Here is a 26,934-nt window from a genome sequence, read left to right on the forward strand (position 1 = left end):
GTGCTGTCTTCTCCTGGATCATTTATCAATTTCGATTCAGTAACATTATTTGTGGCAACTGCTGCTATATTAGCTTCGGTGGTCATCATCAGTGGTTTTTTATCATTATTGGCAAAATAATTGTGCAACATTGGAGTGTTAAATGGCATAGGGGGTGGTAGTGGAAGTTGTGTTGTATGTGGTGGCTGATGGTGTAGGTGCTGCTGCTGTTGTTGTGTTTGAATATTATAAATTGTCTGTTGCATCATTAAAAACCACCACTGATTAAAATGGACATTTTGTATGTCCAACGGTGATTTTGCAGCCACTGACGCTGTAGTCATCAAATTATCATCGTCGTGTTCTTCCTCTAAGTCGTTATCATTATCGTCGTCTTCATAACTTCTAATCGACAAGTTCTCCATCGTCTTCTTCTTGTTCTTTATCGTCTTGGTGTTATTGGGTATATTGCGGAAAGTTGTTGTTGTTGTTAGCTGCTTGCAATCATGCATGAACGATCTATAGAATGTCAAATGGAGGAGGAGAATGGCATAGACATGGGGATGGATTGTAAAGGATATTTTTGGATACGGGTGTTGGTGGACGTTTTCGAAAGGTAAGGGAATAGAAAATAAATAATATTATTAAACAATTCTCATTTAGAGGAGAAATGCTTTCAAATTGTTTTTTAGTTTTATTGCATTTTCTTTAGTTGTTGATGTTGACTCACTCGTTATGTTTAAATCAGTATTTATTCGCCCCCATACCATATATTCGTCGGCGCGTAATGTGCATGTTTGCTGGCGGCTACCTGGGCTGGACTTAGGGGTGCAAATTGACTGTACTGTGTTGGGAATTGTATGTGAGCGGGCAAGGGATGTGAGGGTATGACCTGTTGAGAAAAATAAAAAAGAATTGTATTTTTTAAATGTGTAAAAAAGATATGCTATTCATAAAATATTTGCTGTTAGTTTTGAAGTGCCGATGATTGGAATTGAACTAAAATCTAAAATTATCCCATAGGACAAATTATTTCTTAACTGTGATGAAGAATATTTTGACAATTTTTATCATGCGCGATTTGGTCACTTATTTTTGTTAAGAGAGTAAATTTCTACGAACTGAACCGTTGGCGCGACAACACTTATGGACATGGATGTATTCTAAGGGCATTAGGGGCACAACTTAAAGTGGGCCCTCGTGGGACATTTTTTTATTATTAATTTATAACTTATTTATTTTACTATTATTCATAAACCTAGTAAGCTCTGTTTGGAGTAGTTTAATATCCCCCCGCTTACTCTTTCCTTGAGTTTTTTTTGCGCTTTCGAGTAGTTTAGCATCCCCGTCCTTAATATTTTTAAGCTAGTATATTTGAGTGGCACAATTTGTTATTTTAACATAAAATGTAATATTTAGCCCTAAGGTCGAAAGACTGGGCATTACAAATAAATTGAAAAAAATTAGCGATTATATGTATATTATCAGTCTTGAGATTTGAAGATGTAATCCCAAGTAGAGATGACTGGAACTGAACGGTCTGGCTTTCTATACAGACAGTTCTCAGATGGAAGGAGGTACCGAAGCTGGCGTATACTGTGAAGAGCTAGGTCTTGAATAATCATACAAGTTGGACAACGACTTTGTGTATTGCAAGCTGAAATCTTCCCGATCAAGAAGACAGCAGAATTGATAAAAAGTCTGAATGCTGGGATCTTTGAACCAGTGACTATCTTTGTGAATAGTCGAGCGGCTCCTCAAAGGCATTAATTCCTTTAGCATCGGGATTTGAAGCCGTCTTTGACTGCAGAACAGCATTGGAAATGTTTTCCGACTATGTTGGATACCAGGGCACTGTGGCATTATCGGAAACGAAAAGACAGATGAACTATTACAATGAACAAGTCTAGCAAAACACCCATATGCCACTTTTTCGAAACGTTGGAACGTTCTTTGATGAAAGAGCCAAAAAATTATGGCATAATGAACGTAGGTGTCAAGAGCCTTTTGGCCACAGAAGAAATTCACTCATAAATTTGAGCAAAACTGAATTTAGGATAATAACTGGAGTCCTTACCTGACACTGTGAAATTAGAAATTTCACCAGCAATACTAGCTCGCAAGAGGCATTATTTACTTGATGTATATTTTCCACCAAGTCTAACCTTATATCCAACTTTGGAACACGCTACCATTAATATCATTAAAAAAAAACTTGAAATGGCTTGGACATCGCAACCCGAATACGTAAACTGCTTATACGACATATTACCAATCATCACTACTCTTAAATTTTTTCATAAATATATATATGAAATATTTAAGTCTACTTCCTATTTTGCATTCCTTTTTTTCGCACATTTACTAGTCTTACTCTATTCTAACCCTTACTTCCTTCTTGATATCTTTGGATGACCCATTGTGACCGGAAAGTTTCCGAGTGGCGTAGTTACGCTACATATCCCCTAACCTAAATCCCTACGAAAAAATACTAGGTGCAATCTTACTTTTCCGGAACTACTTATTATTAATTTAATTTATACGCTACGTTAAGGCGTGTGCTGCAACAAGGTATTAAAATCGAATAGAATAATCTTTATGTCATGTGCAGGGCACCGGTCATACGTTTTTTAGCGATAGTATCTTTGGTCTGTATGTCTTTATCTTCGGTTCCTGTGGCTCTTATTCGATCTGTCAATGTATATTTTAGGTCAATTTCTCATTACCCTCCTCGCTAACGGTTACTAGTTAGTAAGGCCCGTGGAGTGTCTTATGTTAATTCATATTATGACAAATAAAATTATAAGGACTTACCTGTCGACTCGAGCTATTATGAGCTGGTGGTGGAGCAACAACTGCTCGATTGTAAGCATAAGTTGGTGCTGCCTGTGAAACAAATACCGTTGGACGACGATACATATCACCCTGAACAGCAGCAGCTGCATAAATATCCTGCTGCAATATCGCTGCAGCAGCGGCCGCCGATGAAGGCGAATTTCCCATCGGTGTTGTTGTATTACCCTGATGTGATTGACCACCATTACCAGACGACTGCTGCTGCAATTGGGAACCTTGAGATGGCTGACGATACACTTGTGCCGCTCCCCATGATGGTGGTCCAACAGCGGCGGCAGCTGCTGCGGCCGATGATGATGACGAGGAACTCTTCGAATGAGCCATTGGTGGATGAACAACGGATGTACCCGATGATGTAGGCTGTTGTACATATGTACCAGCAGCAGCGGCGGCTGAAGATGGTGCTGCCGATGGAGCTTCACGCTTATGATGGGCCAACGGTGGTACAGCAGATGATGACGATTGGTGTTGGCTACCACCACTGCCACCCGATGAGTTTGCGGCTGCCCATGATGAACGCTTATTGTCCATTTGCTGTTGTTGATGAGCAGGATATTCGTAGAATTCTACAGGTTCCTGCTTGGTGGGTAGGTGTGGTAAACTATTAGATGGCTGCGATTGGGTCTGTGAACTGCTGTTGGTGCTAGAGTGCGATGATGGTATGTAGCATTCGTTTTGAGCCATGGCCAATATGCGTTTCTTTTGCGATTGACCAGGTTCATATTTCACATTGGTTGAGGCTGGATATGTAGGCGTCTGTTGCGGTGGTTGGTGTTGTTTGGGACTGTTGCTAACAGCATGTACATTATTGCTGCTGTTATTGTGACCACCGTTGTTGGGATTACGGCGACGCATCTCATCATGATCGTTGTCACCTACGGTTACGCATGGTATTACTAGTTGTACATGTTTAGAACGATGGTGGTTGGTTATTGATGAAGTGGAGTTTGAAGTGGTGGTGGTGGTGGAGGAGGAGGAGGATAAGGTAGTACAGGGATTATGATGTGAGGAATTAGAGGACGAAGAGGATGTGGCAAATAGATTAGAGGATATTGAAAAATTTGTGTTAGAATTTGCCGAATTGGGGGCACAAGTCGATGAGGACGATGAAGAAGCAACAACAACATTGTGATTGCTACTACTATCGCCGCCACCACCGTACAAAAGATTAGAGGTTGAATGCTTATGATTTGGTTGGTTATTATTATTATGGCTAATGTTGTGAGAATTGTGTTGAATGGAAGTGGAAACAGATTTGGTATTGGAAGAGGAGGAGTGAAATATGCCACCACATGTTATTTGATGTTTAACTTCATTCGAATTAGCGCTCGAATTGTGTTGTTGCTGATTGTTCTGACTGCTGCGAGATGGAGTGTTATGACAACCGGATTCTGAAAAATTAACAAATCCAGACCCACATCCGGTTCCACTTCCGCCAACTCCAAATTCCGTACTACTACTATTATTGTTATTACTATTACTGGACGATGATGAAGAGGTTTTTGTGGAGGAAGAAAAATGATTTGTGGCATTCGATGAAACCGGTTTGTTGTTGCCATTCGAGCTAACTGTGCTTTTACTGTGGTGATCAAAGCTAATGTTGTTGCCGGCATTAGTAGTAGTTATGTGATGATGATGGTTGTTATGGTTATGATTGCTATTACTACCACTACTATTCGAGTTGATATTGTTATGATTAGAAGTAGAAGAAGAAGCATTACTTGAACTATTTTTAACGGCAGCAGCAACATTATGCGACACTTGATGTTGTTGCGTTTGCTGATGATGTGTCGTTTGTTGTTGCTGCGATTGATGTTGCTGCTGCTGTTGTTGTTGCTGTTGTTGCTGTTGATGCGGTTGTTGTTGCTGTTGTTGAGACTGATGTGATAGCGTTTGATGATTATGATTAATATTCATCGCTTGCTGATATTGTTGAAATTTATTTTGATTTGAAGAATTGTTTGCAGATGTTTGAGCTAATAACAAATTTAGGGAATTTTATTTAGTGTTTGAAACATATTTGGAGAAACATTTTCAATGAAAAGAAAAAAACACCGAAGGACCATTAGAGAAAATAAAAGTACTCATTTATGTCTCTAGCACCTTTACGTAAAGCCAATTAATTTTTGTGAAATGAAATTTTGAAAAAAAAAGTCTCAACTTTATGTCTATTTGCCACATCCGGTTGAATTTTATAAATACCACGAAAAAGAAGAAAATAAAGGAAAACTTGTTTTGGGCAACATTTTGTGAATTAAAAATGTTTTCCAACACCAGTTCATTGAAAATTAAAATTAATATTGGGGAACAATTTGTAATAAACTGTGGATATTGTTTGCCAAAACTAAGCCTTAGTCTGCTCCTTTGATACATTCAAATCTAAAAAAATAAAAATATATTACCATAGGTTGGTTGCTGCTGGTGATGCATTTGTTGTTGTTGCTGTTGGCTTTGACTTTGCTGATGCGAATGGCTATGTTGATGACCACTATTGCGACAGCCACCCAAGGAGGATGAAGATGCCGAATGCTGCAACATTGACGATGTGGTCTGTGACTGAGCATGTGCTCGTTGCTTTCCAGGAGCGACATTCGATGATGATGACGCAGCTGTTGTTGGTACATCGTTACCTTCATCTTCGCTATCAGAAATGGTAATTACTGCAGACGGCGATGGCGTGTCGTGTATGGTTATTGTCTGCTGCTTGACAATGGCACCATGATGTTGATGCGCATGTTGAGGCTGTTGGCTATGATGTGACGAAATATGATGTCCTCCAGAAGATGAAGACGAGTGATGATGATAACCACCAGCACTGCTGCTGTTACCCGAAGAACCACTAACTCCACCGCAATTGTTGGCAATGTGATGACTGCCATATACAGGATTTGTGCTAATAACATGCGATTGATTTGATGTGGAGCCATGATGATGGTGACTGCCACTAGCACTGACAATGTCTGCAATTAGAAAATGTTAAGTTTATTAAACGTTTGCGCTTTCACTCAGAGGCTGCAAAGAAAGAAAAGCTTACTGCTTGAAGAGGCGGATGTAACCACTGCACCACCAATAGCTTGACCACTATAGCCATTGCCATTGTTACTGCCATAATTACAATTGTGATGGCTGTTATGAAATTGTGGCGATACATGAGACGTACGATTGTAGCGTTGTTGGTGTGGTGGAGAACTTTCTTTGACTCGCTTCTTGACCGGTGACAATTGCTGATTTTCCTTTTTGTCATGACGTGGTACACGATAGGAGTTTCCTTTGCTTCTGTTGGAATATATTCGAAAAAATCGTCGAATTAAAATCGTATCAAATATATTTTAGATGGTCTATCATCTTGTACTTACACTAAATGATGTACGGGTGATTCCTTTTTGAGATCATTACGAGGTATATTCAAATGTTTTGGATAGATTTCTTCAACATTCAAGAATGGTGCTGGATCAACAATTAGCGAATGAGCCGGTGCCTGTTGCGGCCATGATGGCACTAAGGCCATTTGACGACTTGTTTGTGGCCAGGCTACACCGCTAGCCTGCACACGATTCGTCAGCAGCATACGTTGACCAGATGTTGGTTCAACCATAGACACTGGTACGGGAACATTGACATATTGCTGTGAAGTAAACTTAAATTAATTAATGAATATAAGTCATTCCATGCAAATGTTGCGGAAATTAAAAAAATCAGTACGGAATATGTGGTATATGCAAGAAGTGTTGTTGAAAAATATAATAATAGTTTATCCTAAAAATTATCCTTGTGTTATGAAACTTCAAGTGGCAACTGCAGTCATATAAAAAGCATGTAAATCATTGAGAAACGGGGAAACCCCTTGCAAACAGTGTTGGAACTTTTGTTGTTGTTTTTTTTTATTGGTGATCAGAAACCTACATAACACAGTAAGCCCAGCATTGATGAAATTAAACAGCTGATGGGTTATTAAGGTATCCAAAACTTGTATGGATGATCAACTCCCTTTTACCTTAAATATAGAAGAACTTTGAAGGACGATAGTACCAGCTAATTCTTTTTTAGACAATGTTTAACTTAAAGTGTGAATAAGGACGCAGTAGGCTTCCCCGGACATAGGTTAAGCTTGCAGCTAAATGAGGAAACTACCAAAACATAAGACCTATGTCAAAGATTTTCTGTAAGAAGTGAAGACCAAATTTAAAATTTTACCAATTTCTAATGTGCCTCCAGATAGTGATCTCGTACCTAAAAAGAGACTGCGTTCGTGTTTTCAAGGTTTGCAATAGAAAATACACTGTATTTGAACGTAATCTCGTTGATACCTGGGAGCTCAACGAATAATAGGCTTAGTTGTCAAGTCCTTGCCAAGGAATGGAGACAATGAATATATGGATATACTAACTTTTACTAAGAAAAAGCAAAACCCTAAAATATGTCGTTGGCTGATGTAGGTGTGGATGCCTTGGTACCTTCAGACTTCACTTCCACAAGTTCATCAACACGACAGTGATCCATGCCTCCACTTCCAATCCTTTGGAAAGGATGCTAAATTGACCTGTCTCTTTGAACCGGACTTCATAGACAAGAAGCATTGGGGGTGGAAAGTGGAAAAGGAGAATCAGCCATCAAAAAGACGAATGGTTTCACTGATACCTCTGACCACCGGAAATGTCAATGCTAAAGAAGTAATAGATAAGAATGCGTAAACATAGATCCGAATACGATCAGCGATAGCAAATTTGAACTGAGAAGATCAAAACTCAAGTTTGCGAGGAAGTTCGAGAGAAATATCCTCAAATAGCTTAGAGGGAACCTCCTATAAGCGAAATTCCCACTTTAAGGACAAGGGGGAATCCATGTCGAGGCTCCAAGGGAACGAGGGAACCTTTTGTTCAGGTAAAGGCGCGTCCTCGAACAAAGCGATTAAATCAAACTGAGACTGTAATTAATTTCTCCGAGCCGGTTTAGGTGTTCTCTCACCTGCCTCAACTTCAAAACCCCTCTGTGTCTTCGTCAACACATCAAAAGTCGCTAGTCCTCAGACGGCCAATCCGAAATCACAACTAGTGGTTGTGAAGATTATGAGATTGGAGGAAAATCAGCCTCGAAGAAGTTGACGCATTCACAGCCGGTCCGGTCCATTCGTCAGCGTCGGCGACGGACAGCATGAAGCCCATGCTGTTGACCGATTTTCCCCTGTGATCTAAGGTTGGCAATCGTTCGCAAGGCTGATCCGAATAGGCGTATCCGTTGTTGTTGTAGCATCATAATTTTGATGCTGGGTCGGTTGCTTAATTCGGATTAGGAAGATTATGCTTCCGAATCGCTTCGAGCCACCAATAGGACGAAGCACCAAGAATTTAGCTCTGCGGATTAATGCACATCATTGCAAACCTGCTGTTGCCGAACTCCTGCAAACTCTCGTGACCTTAGACATCGCCCTAGTCAAGGAACATTATTTGTATAAAAATTAAGGTGAGTGGACTAAGCGGCAATAACCATACCGTTTTCTCTTCTTAAGTGGAGAAAAGTAGAGGTGACATCTCGAAAATTGTAATTTTAATCACGGGAGCTGCTGGACGAGCTGGGAGCATAGGTCAGGTAATCCTTTGATGCGACGCGAATGCTCGCCACATCCACTGCGGAGGCAGTAACACAAATGCGAGGACACGAACCATCGATCAACAACGCTGCAATAGTCAGGAAACTTCATTTTCATCCTCTTCAATTCTCCCAGTGAAGCAGTTACTCTACTATTGATAGCTCCGCATCCTTAAAATCTACGTTCCTCAAACCTTAAAAATGCCATGGGCAATATAAAAACGTGGAAATATTTGTATGAATTTTTCTGCAAGGAAGTTTTAAACCTCTAGAGTAGATCACAAAAAAATGGAGGAGAGGCGGGGTTATTACTATAGGAGCGTGCATGTCTACCCTTTGGAAGCAGAAATTTGAAATTTCAGACAATTCAATTGGATAATGTGGCTTAAACTATCCACTTATCACAACGTCGGGTACTACTGGGGTCTGTAGGGTGGTATTCTACATTTCCTAGGCAACGCCAAATTCTAAATTCCAGCCAGATTGGATAATGTGCCTTAAACTTTCAAAAAACCACAATCTCCGTTATATGGGTACTAAACCAAAACATGGTGCAAAAGCGTTCTCTAATATCAATGAATACAATTCTATTATCGATTATCACTGTGAAACCCTTACCCATGTTCATAAGTACAAACACTTTACAATCTTGCCTTTATTGTTTGCTTAAATAATGTTTTTTTTTTTTTTTTATAAAATAAAAATTGGTATAAAAAAATCGTAGAAATTTCCGTAGTTCGCACAGACTCGTTCACGAGCTAACAGTATATCCCCTCCCATTCATTGAGAGGCAAAATTTCATTTCTTCCATAGCTATGAGATCCTTTTCCATTGGAAATAGAATGCCAAAGTGTATATCCAAACTAAGTCATTGCCACCTGCTGCTTCTTTTTAGGATGAACTATGTAATTTTGTTTTTGTTATATTAAAAAAAAAAAAAAAAACTCAACAACACAATTTCTTCTTGTTTTCCATACTCTCTTAAAAAAATATTGAAAACGCTTACCTGTAGAGGTGGCTGCATGGTTGCACTACCAACTACAACATGTTTGGTGGGACTGGGCATTGCCTGATACGATGGCGGGCATAAAATGTTCGATACCAATTGATGTTGGAAGGTGTCTGTGCGACCTTGGGGATATTGGCGCCCAACATTTCGGCCGCCATAAATTTGATAAAGACCCTCATAAGCCAGTGGACGTTCTCGTACCAGACGTTGAACCTGACTTGTTAGCTGATTATTAATGGTAAATGTCATATTTTCAGATGTACTTGGAACGAAATTTGTCACCAGGGTGGATGTGGGCTGTACTCTGTGGAAAAAAGGAAAATATTCGAAAAACTCCAATTTTTTTTCTTTATCTCAACATTTAAACTTACGGATGATAGTCGCCTCTTCGACAAACTTCCATCATTTGTACCGAGGCCTTGACATTATTACAGTAGACATAGTCCACCAGATGGGTTAGTCGAGTAAATGAATGATTTAAGGCGTCCGCGGGTGATAAACGTCTCTCCTGATCAATGGTTAACATGCGTTTCAGTAGATCAATAAATTCACGACGATCTGTTTTCTCCGCCAACAACTGACCACCCTCAAGATCTGTGGGCACATTCACCTGGCCAATATCATCCAGACAATTGAAAATGTATTTTCTCGCCTCCTTACTCTTGGTATTCGTTTCAGCCTCATGTTCTTCTATGGTCTTTAAACGCCAAAAAGGATACGTTGAGTCTGTATCACGATAAAAGAATTTCGATGTCTTTGAGGCGCTATTCAGCATATGTTCAGTGGGTAAACCTTGAGTTTGTGATATGTATCTAATAGACGAAGAGACAGAGAGAGAATTGCAAAAAAGGTTTTCTTTTTTGAACGTCGAGATACAACTTACCTGATTTGATCAAATTCTGATGATCCTGGATACAAAGGCCAGCCTAAAAATAGCTCAGCAACAACACAGCCCAATGACCACATATCAATGGCTTCGCAAAATGGCAAACCCAATATAATTTCGGGTGCACGATAGTAACGTGATTGTAAATATGTATTACAAACTGTTTTGCTGACATGTGAAGCACTGCCAAAGTCTATGACTTTGACCCTGTAAAATAATTTAAATTAGATTTCACATTTCTTAAAATAAAATCCCATTAAAAACAATTACCTATAGGGTTGTCTTACTGGATCTACCAACATAATGTTTTCGGGTTTCAAGTCGGCATGAATTAAACCTAATTGCTTAAGTTTTAATAAAGCTGTTAAAACCTAAAACGAAAAGAAAAAGGAACATAAGAATACAAAAAGCCCAAGGCACTCTCCGTGAGTTTTGTCAATCTCTGTTAAGTGGAATCGGCAGAGAGACAAAACTCACGGCGAGTTTTCATTCAAAATAACCCCCATCATATAGATGGTGAGGGAATGTATCTCCAAATTTGTTTACATTTGACTTTAAAGGCGCCTTCTCCGTACGAACCAAACTAAGTAATTGCAGCGTATTGCTAGATCCTCTATTTTGTTAGTTAACTCACCTGTTCCAATATGGGCCTTATGTACTTAAGAGGTAAAGGTGAGAATTTGTTTTGTTTCAAGAAATCATACAAATTCTGTTCGAGCATTTCGAATACCAGACAGGTATGATTCTTGTGTTGAAAACACTCAAAAGCACGTACAAAATTGAATTCGTCTGCATTTTCTTGACTTAAACGCGACAATATCGACACTTCAATCTGTCCCTGACGAGCATATGAGGGGTGATTTTTAAGAATTTTTATAGCAACAATTTCCGAGGTGCCACGTTTCCAACATTTTACCACTTGACCAAATGTGCCACGACCCAAAAATTCTAAAACCTAGAATGGAAATCAAGGGAGAGGAGAATTTATAAAATTTACATTGAAATTAAAAAAAGGAAAAATCGTATACTCACCTCATATTCAGCGGATAGTGAATATAGCACTTCATGTTGTACCAGCTGATAGTCACCGTCTGCCCCACTGCTAGAGCGTTTACTGGGGGCCTGCGTATTGGCATGGCCCCCAGATGTTGCAACTTTGGTATGAGCCGTCTTGAGGCTGTTGCTGCCCACCGCCGAGGACGCCACGTTGGTGCTGCTGCTTATGACCCCAACACTGATTTCTTTGCCAGTCGTTGCCGACTCTCTTTTGGTGGAGTTTTTAATGCCAGTACTGCTGTTGTTGTTACTGTAGTTTGAATAGGATTTGTTGCCACCGTTCACCACGAGGTTTGTAGAAGACGCTGAATCCAAACAACCACAATCGCACTCTGTAAAGAACAGAGAAAAAGAAGATAAAGCAATATTAGTAAACTTCAAATGCCAATGGCAACTTAACTAGAAATTGTTTATCCTTCTCTACTTTTTTCTGTATTTCCACCTTTATCGTATGTTTTCCCCAGCTTGTAGACATTTCTTAGTAGATTTTGAAACAGCATTTTAGCCAGAAATTCCAAAAGACCATAGACCTCCACTTTTGGCTTTCTTTGTTAAGGTGCTGCACTTTGTTGACTGTTGGCCAACTAATAAATGTTCTGTTGAAAAATGTTTCGACGAATAAACTGGCCTATTGTGGATAAGAAAAGAATATGCACTTCCACACCATATCTCTTCCCCCTTCCCCTCCCCCCCTTCACGCGCACACATGAACACTCACTCTGGCTACGAATATAGCTAGAACAAAAGTGTGGTCATTATTTGTTATTACAAGGAACTCTTGAAGAGTGACACCATAAAGAAAGGTGCAGATTTGTCGTGTTTAAGTTTTTTTGTTTTGTTTTATTCTTTAAAAAGAAAAACATGAAAACAAAAAGAAACACAAAAGCCACACAAAACAGGAAAAGAATATCGTCGCTTTTCATTTTCATTTTTTCATTTTAAGTATGGCCGTCTCCTCCGTTGTCTGTTCTTAAAATACAATAAAGTAAAATTTTACTTTAGTGCTGCTAGCAGGCAAAAATCGTGCAAACACCCCACCGCTGCGCCACCCATCTTCTATGCCATAGAAAAGTCAAATAAAATAAAATGTTGTTAAATTTATAAAAATTCTGAAATGAAAATTCCACAACTTAGACAAGAACATGTAAAGGCTGCTTGCTGAAACAACAGAACAAAGCGTAAGCACAGCCAACGACGCATTGAAGAACCGGCATCACTACGCACTTTCCATCTTATCTGTAAAAGGCGTTGATGCACAGTGGTGTTAAAATAAAAACAATTTCAACAAAAGGTAAACTATGAGTTAATATTTTACAATCACTTGCTTAATCCCAATGCGGAGGGTGTTCCGGCCAGCGGCATGAACATATGTTTGTATTTGTATCCTTTTTCTGTGTTGGGTGCAGCATATCCGGAATGCCTGCTCCCGACTCTTTTGGATGTGCTCGGTTTGTCACATCCGCACCCGCCACTCTCAAAGTTTGATGATATGCAATAGATGCTTGGTGTGGGTGCATGATTGCTCTGGATTAGTCCATATGAGGTAATACGACATACTGCGTGAACACAGCCCCCAGTGATTTGTCGTCATCAGAATACAATACTCCCCCGCAAACCCCAATCACCAAATCCAACAGATCTGACACCGGCGTTGTGATGGTTACAAGGTAATAAGTAAGCATAGCGCCAGAAGTAGAGGTGGGGTATTAGCTTTCCTATTGCACCAGTCCTATTGCATTCGGTCCACGGCAATGACCATAGGGGTATAGTACTGGCTGAGCTGATTGACAGCTTTACGGTTTGCACTATCAATGAGAAGGCAAATACCAGCTGGTCGAATACCCGACTAAATTCCCAGCAGAGGCTAGATAATCTGAAGAGTTGCAACATTGAAGAGGGAATTAGTGAATTTTCGGCAACGGTTAAGTCACTCTCGAACCCTGGAAAGAAGGAAGATAGAACCTCAGTCATGTTTGGCGATGTTACGCTAACTGATCCAAAGAGGTGCGCAAGTTATTTCAATCGACAGTTTGTCGATAGGACCGGTAGATTGTCATCAGAAGCGCTAAATCATCCAAACCATTGGGCCTTGATGGTAAATCTGAAACAGCTGGATTTGCGTGAGTCGGATATCTCAATAAAGTTCTCAACCCGTCGCTAGCCACCCATATCATTCCCGAAATCGGGAAAATAAAGACGCCAGCAAAGTTGAGTCGTACAGACCAATTTGGTTTTTGTCGCCCGAGCAAAGTCTCTTGAGACTTAACTCCTCCCCATGATCAGAAATAGATATCCAGTTTCCGATCATCAGCATGTGTTCCGTAAGCAGCACAACACGACAATGTCGTTGCCATGCGGTAATACAGATGGCGTTCGATTTTTCAAAAGTCTTTAGTACTGTCAAGCACTCCACACTGTTTGAGGACAACCAGACTTTTCTCTGTCCAAGTTTGAATTCAGGAACTGTCTACCTTCCTGGTATTCCACCCTTTCAGACGGCATTGAGATGATTGTACGATCTTGTTGGCGTCAGGTACCTTCCCTAATGTCATTCATGAAAGGCTGGAAAGGCTCTAAGTCTACTGTCACTCTGTTCACCACATGTACTGCAGAGGTGAGCACTAAGTGGAATGTCATGGTCGATGACAGCAGAATTCCAATCACTTACTACCTCAAGATTTTATGTATATCCTTCGACAGTATTTTCACGTCGTCCGATCATGTCACAACTATCTGCGACATGCTGAGATGTAGGAGCAAGGTCCTTAAGTTACGGGATTGGGCAGTCTATAGTAAGCTATGCGGAGCCAGTTTGGTCCGGGAACTTAAATGTAACGCGATAGAACAATATTCAAACTGTCAGTACGCCGACCGGCTGCCTCCTCATGTCATCAGGGCATGCATGATGAATCGAAGATTCTTCCAGTACGACAAGACAATGCCATGCTCTCGTTGCAGTACTTGCCCGGTTGTTACCGTGAGAGTTAATTCAAATGCCGTATTAGGATAGATCTTCATGATCTAGTAAGGGAGGTCCAACATTACACGAGAGAACCCCTAGATTAACAAGCCTATCAAAAGGTTTAAATAATCCTTACATAGGTGCAGTCGCAGATTCCATAAACAACTATCGTGTGAGTGTGGTCCTCAGATAAAGTCCCCCATTTATCGCACCTGAGGAACGTCAGCTACCATGACAAACCAGAGTAGTTTTGCTCAACTAAGCACGGTATGGTGCAAGGATCACTGGTTACAACCAGCAGCCACATTCCTAGACCTGGAGATAGAGTCAGAGCCGAATTGAGCAGGAAACAACAACAAAAACGACGGAAAGTGGCTATCAGACTGGATGCCTCTACAAAGGAACCCAGGGTACGATCAAGACTGTTGATGTGCCAGAAATAGAAAATTGGAGGGAAGAAAATATTGTGGTATATAGGGATACGAGAGATATATCGGCAGAAAAGGTTGAGGGGAAACCCTATTTTTAATAGGAAGAAGATAGACAAAGAAAAAGTGGATTGTGAAGAAATCGATATGTACAAAAGCCAGAATGATCTCCGAAAATTATTTGATGACGGCACGCCGCCGGAGACTACCAAGGGAATATTGTATCTTGAATTAGCCAAAACAAGGCGAATACAGCGATAAGCCGGTTGAAGAATAAAAAGGCAGCAGAAAACGACGATTTACCAACCGAATTGTTAAATATCGGAGTCGGCAAGCGGATAAGGTTTGTGCATCAGCTCGTTAGCACCAATAGGAGCGCATATCAGATGATTGGAACTTGCGTATCTAATACATGGGTATAGGAGATAAGTAAGACTGTAGGTTAACATTACAGGGCTCGGCTATTTAATCGAATCGAATGTCTGTGTGAACGACCGAAGCCTGTGTGAGCGACATAGGCCTTATTAATACGTTTTTAGATCTGGTAAATCCGATAATAACCAGATTATGCAGCTGGAAAGGACTGCAGGAGTGAAGAATATTGATAATGATATTACTGACATGCTGTTAGTAATAGTGCCAAAGGAAGTTTCAGCCATAAAGACAAAGGTCTTTCGAATAATCTTTTCAACATCCTGTACAATATGTATGGTGTCTGGCAACAAATTTCTCCAGTTATCTACGACAATAATCAAGGTGTCCATTAAAATAATCTTTACAATATTCACATTTTTTAGTTACGTTTCGAACAACAGTGCATGGAAGAAAGACCACAATTGACAGATAGTGAGTGTCTGACCGATGGTTGGCAGCATCCCACCACCATTGCCATTTTATTTTATAATGGACATGGCGGCACCGGGGGTACAACGCCATCTATAAACATACGAGATAGGCAAATTTGTGTTTTTCAAATATTCTTGTGGTTATAAATGGGAGATTTTGTTTTAACGTGTGTGCATGTGTGTGTGGTGTGAGAGTCACACAAAAATTGTTGTCTGGCCAAAAGAAAAATAATATTTATTGGTGTTATTTTTGTTGTCACTTTTGCTATTTGTTGCAGCTGCACAACGAACAGAATTCACTGAACTGCAACACCACGACCACGCTCAACTAGCATCGAACCAACCAGCAACAGCAGCTATAAGCCAACCAACTACTAACTTAGTCAAACAAATGTGCATTGCATTTTACTAATTTATCCATTCTGGCTTAACTCCACTCATCCAGCGAACCAATATATAAATTTAGTCCATGTCCATCTCATTGTGTGTAGAGTGTATTTTTTTAGTTTTGGAACACAAAGGAAAGAATACTTATAACGACAATCTATCTTTGAGTGGTTAGACAAAAGCTGACTTTAAATTAATTCCTTTCATGAATGATAGATATGTTGATTGTATATGGCATTAATTATTTAATTGTCAGAAAAATGGTTACAGCAATAGGCGGCGGCGATGAACGTCAACTGTATTAAAATCGTATAAAAAAACGTCATTTGAGTTGGCAGCAACATTTGTCCCGAATGGGAACACCACAAACGAATTCATAGAATAATAAATGTGGGAAAATATTTACTTTCGCCCAACTACAGTTATTAATCTCCAACGGAATAGAAATCGAATCATTGTCGGATATTTGAAGGAATATGCTTAGCACAATGTAATGAGTAATTCCGACATGAGGGTCCACTAGTTGAAATATTTAATAATTGAATATGTGAATGATATAATGGTACATCTATTAGGGTTTTCTATATATAAAACAGTTGACTCATGATATGAAAGACTGAACGTAATTATAATACGGAAGTATTAGAGACAATTAATGCAATAAAAAATGTACGTAGAATAGGCGTACTAGAGAGGTGTTTAAGGGTAACTGTAGGTATGGACGGTATGTCTATTCGAACTAAAAGTTCTAATACGTGGAAATTCTTAAAATAAAAAAATGATAATTGTTATCGAGGTTCAAAATGCCATAAGCATTTTGAAAATTCAGACTAAATTCCTCACTGTGATGGAATTTAATTTGAAGGAAACCTATATTTTAAGCTTTCCCTCAAAACATAGAAAAATAATATTGCAAAAAAGATACAGAATTTCAATTTTTTTATAATTAATTAACATGTTTTAGATAATTTTCATTATAATGAGACCATTTTGCGCAGTTACAGAGAACTATTCGTTATGGAGGAGTTGGCCAGGTTGAGTCCATTTAGCCCTGCCCGTCCGAATGTCTGGCAGTCTGGTTGGCTGATTCGAATGATTACTAACGATCCTTTCGTCGATTTGGACCAAATTTCGCATGATGAGAAACAGTTTTCCAGCTGCCCAACATCAGTAGAAGACTGAACCAGAACAGGCCGTTATGCCGTTGACCTCTCGAAAGCTTTCGATACCACCAACCACGCTAAGCTGTTCAAGGATATAGAGAAAATCACTCTCCATTATCCGTTGGATAATCAACAATATGTGTGGACTCCAGTCGTTTGTGGAATTCAGAAACAAAAAGTTCAAACCCCGTAGAGTGAAACAGAGAGCTCCCCATGGCGGGATGATATCACCGGAACTTTTTAACCTTTTCCTTTCTGAAATTCACCACCCTCCATACTGCATAGAGATCGTACAGATGATTGTACGAATTTGGCGTGGGGTCATATAGTCTATTACATATGTAATAGGTTAAATGTCTACATAGCTGACCCCCTCAAAGGGTTACGTTGAGGTTTACGTCTTTGGACATTTCAGGTGACGATATGAGGAATATGAAAATATCCGCCGTTAAATCCACTGCCACACTGTTCACTGATTTGTGTACTGATTCCGGCCATTTATTACCCCAAAATATTGGGTGTAACGTTCGATAGCATATTCAATTCGTCTGCGCAAGATGTGTCACTCTTTGAGTAAATTAGTGATATGTTCTATTTTTAGAACAGTTGAGGTGAATTTATGGTCATTTTCAACATACTACAAATTTTTATTTCGCTCTCTGCTGGATTTGAACATTCAAACTGCTGCCACTTTGCCACGCGTACGAACATTAAGGTTTATTTAAACTCTTACATGTGTGTGCATCACCAACTCTTCGTAATTTTTCTAACAAACAAGTAAGAAAACGTTAAGTTCGGCCGGACCGAACTTTTTATACCCTCCACCAAAATTAAATTGAAAGAGAATGGAATAATTAGTTTTCTTTCATCTATGAAAGTAATTAACTCCGCCTAATTACCAAATTTCAACTATTTTGGTGGGATAATGAAGCTAAAACCTTCAAAATACCGAATATTGGGATGCACCGTTCTATGGGGGCTATATGAAGACGTGAACCTATACCAACAAATCTCAGATGAAACGATATTTTATAGCCTCAACGAAGACTAATTAACAAATTTCAACCACTTTGGTGGTATAATGAAGCTAAAACCTTCAAAATACCGAATATCGGGAGGTACCGTTCTATGGGGCCTATATGAAGGCGTGAACCTATACCAACAAATTTCAGGTGGAAAGTTTTATACACCCAACGATAACTAAGTACCAAATTTCAGCCATTTTGGTGGGATAATGAAGCTAAAACCTCCAAAATACCGAATATCGGGATGTACCATTCTAAGGGGGCTATATGAATGCGTGGGGGCTATATTAAAACGTGGACCGATATATCCCATTTTCAATACCAACCATCCTGCAAGTAATAAAAATGTCTGTGCCAAATATTGACTCTCTATCTTTAAAATTGCGAACTGTATCTTGATTTCAACAGACAGACGGACGAACGGACGGACGCACTGTGGGCGAAATCCAAATCTAGCGGGGAAAAATTAATAACTCCTAAACTAATTGAGGTAAGCGGCTATTATTTGGTAAAGATGTTACTTATTTGTATAGGTATGATTACACTGAGTATGGCGAATATAGCGCACCGTTAAAGCATATCGTCCTCGTAACGGTACCTCCGCATACAAGGTATTTTGGATATGTGGACCACATTTCACTGTTAATTTTGCTTTATTTTGGTATTTAGGATCCTCAGGGGTATATAACATTAGTTCTAATGATGGGGGTCTTAGGTTCACGTTTTGGTCTATGCCCGAGATTTTCGTTATTTTGAATGTACTCTTCATATTTTCCAATCAAATTGACTGTACTTTGGTATTTCGGGTTCTAAGTACACACAAAACCTCCGTACCAAAAATGTTCGACCTAGATCAACGTTTTGATATCGTGCCCATATAAAGGTATCTCCAGATATCCAGAATTATGAAGGTTTTAGCAACATTTTCCAACCGAAATGGCTGCAAATTTTGTTTTCGGGTTTTTAATAGACAAAACATCTACGCACGAAACATTATTCACTTAGGTTCACGTTTTGGTATATCCCCCATACAAATCTCCCAAATATTAAAAAAGTCCTGTAGTGTTTCCGTGTGTTTCCCATATGTTGCACTTTACTCAAAATTCTGTAAGTGGAAAAAATCTCATATAAATGTTTAAAGATTTTTTTTTCAGAATATTCACAACATTAAATAATGCTACAATTATTTTTTTAATAAGCACTTCTTAGAAACTATCTGAAAAAATTAAATTACCGTCATATTTATTTTTATTTGTCCATATTACTTGTCAATATACAAGTCATCAAAAAAAATTCGATTTTATCACTTGCAAAAAAACTCCTAGTAAATGTACCGTTATAACGGCCAATAACCATTAAATACAATACTGATTGTTATTTTTAGGTCTACCAGTATGTTTGGAAAAATACTGCATTAATGATTTTTACTTAGCTCTTGGTCAGTTTTCGAACTTTTTCCCCGCTAGATTTGAATTTCGCCCACAGTGGGACGGACGGACGGACATGGTTAAATCGACATAGAATTTTATGCTGATCAATAATATATGTACTTTATAGGGTCTCCGACGAATATTTCGATGTGTTACAAACGGAATGACAAATTTTATTATACCCTCCATATGGTGGAAGGTATAAAAACTGTTTGCCGAGGGTGAGCGTTAAACACATAACTCTCGGTTTTATAGTCGGACTTACACGCTCCGTGCCACCGTACTCATTACTTGGCACGGAGTGAAGAAAGAAGTTTTGTCTTGTAAAATTTTTAAGGAATAACCCAAATTAGAAATTTCATGTTTACGTTACTGTGTAATGGGTTATTCGGCTCATGTGGCTCCCAATCTTTTGCTGGGTATAGTGAAATTGACCCCATCCACCACCCTAAGCAAAACTAAGATCAGGATTGTTGTGGATGTCATCAATGGTCGCTGCTGCATAAATTCCATGACTAGCAAGTGAAAGGATAGTAATATTGCTACTGTGGGCTCTGTGAAGATGAGGAAGAAATTGAGTTGATCTAACAATTCCATTACCGGTAGGTACCTTTGCTTTTTTGAAAAAAGCGCAGACTGTTTAATGTAAACATGTTCCTGCAATAAAAATTGTTATTACCAGTAGCGGTTTGGAAAGACAACAACTAGTTAGACAAACCTTTGTATGTACGCATTAGGGTTATGACTTTTTTACAACCTCATATCCCTGTTTCATTCATGAGTTTCTACATAAGATTACATAAAATCTTAATTATAAGGCGATTCGGTAAAAAGCCTCACGCACAAAATGTTTTAAAAATTTGAATTTATCAGAATTATGGCCAATATTTTTATGAAACTGTAAGCAGATATATAACTGAAAATAAACTTTAGAGTCACATGAGATAAATGAACTAACATAATATTTGTTTCTAAATTTTCTTTAATTCTGAGAATTATAAAAATATCGTAAACGCTTTTTTTTCAAAGATATAAATTTTTAACAAAAAAATAAAATTTTTTCAAGGAGGTTTGTGCATGACGTTTTTCAATACTTGATTGGAATAAACGTTATTTTAGTTATTAGTAGGCTTAAGTTTATTCATTCGTGCAACAGGAAATCATTTTTGAGATTTTTTTTTTCATTTCATAAATTGTCATAACCCTAGTAAGCATATTCAGCCGAAATCATATACATATTGTAAATTACTAAATCGACTTGTTAGAAAATTTGAATAATTGTAATGTTGAATATATACTTCGATATTTCCTCATTCACCTACAGATTTCACGAATATTTGCATATAACTTCAATATTAAAAAAGACAGGCACACGATTAGTAAGCTATTTAATCCGCTGTTTCTTACCGCATTCCTCATTCAATTCTGTGCTAGAATATTAATTATAAACAGTATTACCCCACCGCATCTCATTTGAACTTCCTTATTCACGAACGTTGCCGGCCGGGCTGCTACGCTTACCTGTAAAGAAAAGAAAATTAAATAAAAAATTAATTATCACCAGGGTAATACTTCTTGCTTCGCAACATATTTAACATTAGAAATTTCACAATATGTACAAATTAGATGTGTGCAACAGATATGTACACAATATTCACGGTTGATAAATGGTGGATTGTGTGTGTTTTTGCTGCTACATGGTGGCACATTCATCATCACATGGTATTACTACGTGTTGCATGATGACGGCAGCAGCTAATGTTACTTCTACCCATCAATCCAAATTTATTTATCATGAAATTTGCCACGTGTCAGTTCATAGATTGGCATGACATTGCCATGGCGACGATGATAGAGAAAATCGATTAGTTTTCCTCCCAAATAAGAAAGTGGAAAATTTGATTTGATGCGATTTTCATGTGAAATTGACAACGGCAAGAAGAGCATTATTTTGTGTTATTGCAGTAAATGAGATGATTAAGGGGATAGAGAAGAGTAAAACTATATACTAGGGAAACAATATAGTCATAGCAGTCATATCTTCAGAGTATTGCTTATTTGCATTACAATTTGTTATTATTACAAACATTTTAATTCAATAAAATACATAAATATATAATGAAACACTTTTGTTTGAACCCATCCCATAGTCTAAACGCGGTTGCCTACTTTTTCTTGTGTTGTGCGAAGGTGTGCGAAGCCAAATGTTCTTCTACAGATTTCGATATTTATGTCAACCATATTTGCCTCCATCCACAGTTGTTCGTTAGGCGTTCATCGAAGCCAAAACATACACAGAATTCTTCGTAGGCATCTGAACGAACGCAATCTCCTCTGTATGTTCTCTGTCACAAACCATGTTCCGCAACCATAGAATAACACAGAGAGAACATAAATCTAGAAAAATTGTTTTAGCGCTATTACAATTCGAATTCCAAACACTTTGCGCAATTGTGTGAATGGACCAAGGGCTTTACTAATGGCAGTTATTCCGAATGAAAACTATGAGTTTTGTTTCTCTGCCGTTTCAACATAAATGAGAACGTGAGAAAACTCACGGGGAATTTTCATTCAGTATAACCCTCAATGTCCTTTTCGGCACCGCCGTCTGCGGATGTGTAGATTGCTTTCAAGGTACGAGGTTTAGTTGTTCTGTGGATGTGGAGTTAATTCTCCAAGGCTTTATTTGATTCTCTCGCAAGATCATTGTGTTTTCGCCATTTTTGACATTTTGAAATAAAGGTACCTTTCAAGGTCTTGAACCATGCTCTTTCAGATTTTTTAGTCGGTTTTTCTACTATGGGGGCTATATGAAAACGTGCACATATACCGATAAATTTCAGGTGGAAAGTTTTATATCCCCAATGAAGACTTAATACCAAATTTCACCCATTTCGGAGGGATATTGAGGTCACAACCTTCTAAATATCAGGGATACGGAGGTACCGTTCTATGGGGGCTATATGAAGACGTGGACCTATACCGAAAAATTTCAGGTGGAAAGTTTTATATCCTCAAAGAAGACTTAATACCAAATTTCACCTATTTTGGAGGGATAATGAGGCCACAACCTTCAAAATACCAAAAATCCGGAGGTACTGTTCTATGGGGGCTATATGAAGACGTGGACCTACATCTAGAAATTTCAGGTGGAAAGTTGTATACCCCTAAGGAAGACTTAATACCAAATGTCAGACATTTCGGGGGGATATTGAGGCCACAACCTTCAAAATACCAAAATCCGGAGGTATCGTTCTATGGGGGCTATATGAAGACGTGAACCTATACCGAGAAATTTCAGGTGGAAAGTTTTGTACCCCCAACGAAGACGAAATACCAAATCTCGGTGGGATATTGAGGCTACAACCTTCAAAATACCAAAAATCCGGAGGTACCGTTCTATGGGGGCTATATGAAGACGTGAACCTATACTGACAAATTTCAGGTGGAAAGTTTTACACTCCCAACGAAGACTTTAAACAAAATGTCAGTCATTTAAGTGTGATGTTGAGGCCACAACCTTCAAAATATCGGAAATCGAGAGGTACCATTCTATGGGGGCTATCCGAAGACGTGGACCTATGCGGACAAATTTCAGGTGTAAAGTTTCATACCCCTAACGAAGACTTAATACCAAATTTCAGCCATCATTTCGGTGGGATTTTTAGACCACAAATCCTTATATATATTTTTGCATATGCTCATTTTATAGAAATATGTAAAAATATGTCAAAATATGCACGATATGCAAAATATGCAAACATTTCTGGGCCTAATTCGCTATTTTTTGATAAAACTAGTTTCTGTCTAATCAGATTTTTCTCTACGACCATCCTATCCATATATACATTTGCATAGGATTCCGCTGTCTAGTTATAATGCAACTAAATTTATTTTCGCCTCCTAACACAAAACATGTAAGATAAATTAGAAAAAATCTCGATTCATTAAAGTGACAAGTGGCAATAAATATAAAGGAAACATAGAAAATGGTACATACATACAACTGTTTCATTTGACCCCCCCGATTTTCCGGTTCACAGCAACACTTCACTTAGGGGAGGTGGAACACAATTGACAAAAAGTTGCTGATTTGTTCCATGTGACATAAAGAACACATGGAACAAATCAGCAACTTTTTGCAATTATAAAAATTGACCATAACTTCTAGACTATTGTAGATATCTGATTAAAATAAACTTCTGATATATTCTTTGAGTTAGAATTGCGTTTTTAAAGTATTGAATTTTTGAACAACTCTTAGACTGTATAAAATCAAACATTAACTTGAGTTTTTCTCAAATTCATCGCCTACAACCACTAGGTTTTTCCCTTGCGACTCATGTAGATTCGAAATTGTCGTAGCTGATGCGTAAAATGGAAATGATTTTTTTATAACATCCACCATAGTAAGAGAGGTATGTATATAGAGTTTGCTTTTCAGTGTGTAACGCGATCAATGCATGTCCGTCCATCCGTCTTTTGTAATCACAAAAATGGAGATAGGACGCTGAAAGTTTAATTTCAATATCGGCCCACGTTCTGGTATAGCCTCCAGATAACTTTATCGCCCGATTTCAGGTATTTTGAGGGTTTTAGCCACATTTAGGGTTCCTAGTGACCAAGAAACTTATATTCCAAAAATACGGTATCTCCCGATATTCGGTATTTTGAGGATTTTTGATACAATTTTTAACCGAACTGGTTGTCTTTTGAAATTTGAGGCTCTCTGTGACTACAAAACTTCTTCACTAAAAATCGTCATTATAGGTCCATATTTTGGTATAGCACCCATATAACGGTACCCGCAATTTTCGGTATTTTGAGGATTTTAACTATAAGTTTTAACCGAATCAGCTGTAATTTGACATTTGAGGTTCTTTGTAGACGCCAAAAATCCCCCACCAAAAATCGTTAACATAGGTCCATGTTTGGATATAGCCCCCATATAACGGTACCTCCCGATTTTCGGTATTTTGAGGATTTTTGCTACAATATTCAACAGAATTAGATGTAATTTGATATTTGATGTTGACAGTGGTCAAAAAACTTCTTCACTAAAAATCGTCATTATAGGTCCATGTTTTGATATAACCCCCATATAACGGCAACTCCCGATATTCGTAATTTTGAGGGTTTTATTAACATTGTTTGACGGAACTACCCGTAATTTGACATTTGAGGTTCCCTGCAGTTACAAAACTTTTCCACCAAAAATTGTCAAGATAGGTCCACACTTTGATATAGCCACCATATAAAGGTACAACCGAAAACATTTTTTAGATTAGTTTAGATAATTTAGATAAATATTTTAGATTATATAATTTGCACCTAAAAGTGTTGATTCTGAAATTACAATGTTCATAGATGAGAAGTTCACATTTTTAGGTTTAATTTAGGTTTTCGCGATGTTGTAGCTGTTGAGAAAATGTTGTAGCTGTGAAAATTCTCTACAAGGTTGAACTTAATGATATTTTCGTAGGTTTGACTATTTTTGAGATACAGAACTTCTAATTGGGACAATGCACTGACTGTATCGTCTCCTTATAAAAAAATGTCATGACTGCAATTTCCCAACTTAAACTCATACATCTCAAAAAAATGCTGCAACCTAGGAACAACAGCTAAAATATTCTTTAGCCCCATTTGGATAGGTCTTTCGGTTTCCAAGCAAAATCGCGAAAACCTAAAATTAACCTAATAATGTGAACTTTGACCGCGATTTATTTAAAAAAATCACTCCAGTGTTTTTTTCCTGTTTTTGGATTTTTTCGTCTATGAAAATTTCTGTTTCAGAATCCGCATAAACTTCCCAGTGGTAAGCGGTTTGCATTTAAAGTTAGTAAAGGCGCAGTATATCAAGAAATAGAAGCAGTTTTGAAAGAATTATCAATAATTTATAAATGTCATGAAAAAAATATGACATTTGTAATCTATGTAATTGCAATGAAATATGCTACAATTGTATGGTCGCTTATATTCGAATACCGAATTTGCAAATAAAAAAGAAAGGCGCACCGGGCATGACATTGTTTTTTAAGGAGGCGAGACAGTAGACGCATTGTCCCAATTTGAACTTCTATATCTCAAAAATGTTAAAACCTATGAAAATGTCATAAAGATCTATCGTGTAGAGAATTTTCACAGCTACATTTTCTCTAATTCCATTTCGATAATATTTGCGGTTTACAAGCAAAATCGTGAAAACTTAGAAAAACCCTAAAAATGTGAACTTTGACCGCGATTTATTTAAAAAGCAATCCGGCATTTTTTTTAACATTGTAGTTTCAGAATAAGCACCAGGTAAGCTCTTTTCATAATTTTAGTTCAGGCGCACCGTGAAAACTATTCCAATTTAATTAGGAATATTTTATTGTGGGGGTATAAAAAAATTCGGTCTGGCCGAAATTAAGGACTTTTTACTTGTTTTTGGTACCCCAGATTTTTTTGATTCTGCCCAAAAACATTGTCGATGAAAGTTGGTTTCGTACTAAACAAATTTTGCTGAGGGCTCTGATATTTTATTTCTTTACGAAGTTTTCTGAAGTTGGATCAACAAATTTATCGATTTCTCTAAATTTTCCTGAGAAATTGAATCAATTTTCAGGAAGATTTATTTAAAAATTTCTCCTTTTTTTCCTGCGCTTGTTTCCGAAAATTTACCGAAAATCTGCACATCATCTAAAAGATTTCTTCTGTAAACTCGATTATTCTCTTCGATTTTCCCTCGACAAAAAGTTCAAAAAATTCTGCGAACGGCTTCATAAAAATTAGTACCGTTAAAAGTTTATGCACAGCGGCAGTTGTGTAGATCATCACATAATCTCTCTTGTTTCGACTGTAACTTTGCTTACCTTTTTGGAGGTAAACAAGATAAAAAGTCTAACAAATTCAAATTGTTAAGAGAACAAATCTCTCTCCCCGTGTACAATAATGCTTTAAATCGGACAGAAGACACAGAAAAACTCATTACACACGGAAAGAAAATTGTTGAAAAAGATGTGGAAATCTGTATATATCTGCTGCAGATTTATGCTCGCATTGTTGGAATTGGTAAATAGACTGTAATTTAACCCTTCAGTATTTATGCAGGGCGTTAGTTTCCAAAACACTACGCTATAAATGTCCATGTGGAAAAAGCTGTGAAAGTTTCGTATGAAAGTTTCAATGTGTAGCTTTAGAGTAATATGAGTTTCTCATTACACGCAAGACTAGGATATCCTGTGGTGAAATCATTTTATTTTCACTAATTTGATATTTCTGCTCATCTCCATAAAGTCATATTAAGTGCTTAACATCTAAATACCTAACCTACTCTAGCA

At 38.0% G+C, this 26,934-nt stretch overlaps 1 protein-coding gene across 13 annotated transcripts in view; it reads right to left on the reverse strand.

The window, feature by feature from the left end:
• Positions 1 to 429: 429 nt before the first annotated feature.
• Positions 430 to 26,934, reverse strand: part of Hipk (Homeodomain interacting protein kinase) — a 182,086-nt gene continuing 155,581 nt past the window's right edge. For 3 of the 13 annotated variants that reach the window (XM_073985751.1, XM_073985752.1, XM_073985753.1), the window contains exons 4-16: positions 11,349 to 11,704; positions 10,951 to 11,271; positions 10,587 to 10,687; positions 10,314 to 10,523; positions 9,802 to 10,242; positions 9,428 to 9,734; positions 6,192 to 6,460; positions 5,870 to 6,111; positions 5,238 to 5,795; positions 4,557 to 4,811; positions 2,794 to 3,710; positions 710 to 871; positions 430 to 498 (exon numbers count right to left, since the gene is read on the reverse strand). In XM_073985751.1, the coding sequence (XP_073841852.1) occupies positions 731 to 871; positions 2,794 to 3,710; positions 4,557 to 4,811; positions 5,238 to 5,795; positions 5,870 to 6,111; positions 6,192 to 6,460; positions 9,428 to 9,734; positions 9,802 to 10,242; positions 10,314 to 10,523; positions 10,587 to 10,687; positions 10,951 to 11,271; positions 11,349 to 11,704 (4,118 nt within the window). In that variant the 3' untranslated portion in view covers positions 430 to 498; positions 710 to 730. Of the gene's footprint in view, positions 499 to 709; positions 872 to 2,793; positions 3,711 to 4,556; positions 4,812 to 5,237; positions 5,796 to 5,869; positions 6,112 to 6,191; positions 6,473 to 9,427; positions 9,735 to 9,801; positions 10,243 to 10,313; positions 10,524 to 10,586; positions 10,688 to 10,950; positions 11,272 to 11,348; positions 11,705 to 11,796; positions 12,001 to 15,867; positions 15,997 to 26,934 lie in introns of those variants that run through there. The other 10 variants (XM_073985748.1, XM_073985750.1, XM_073985749.1 and 7 more) reach the window with 8 other exon arrangements.

This window comes from Musca autumnalis, unplaced genomic scaffold (assembly GCF_047663935.1).
Source record: "Musca autumnalis isolate F117 unplaced genomic scaffold, ASM4766393v1 scaffold_4, whole genome shotgun sequence".
NCBI classification, from domain to species: Eukaryota; Metazoa; Arthropoda; class Insecta; order Diptera; family Muscidae; genus Musca; species Musca autumnalis.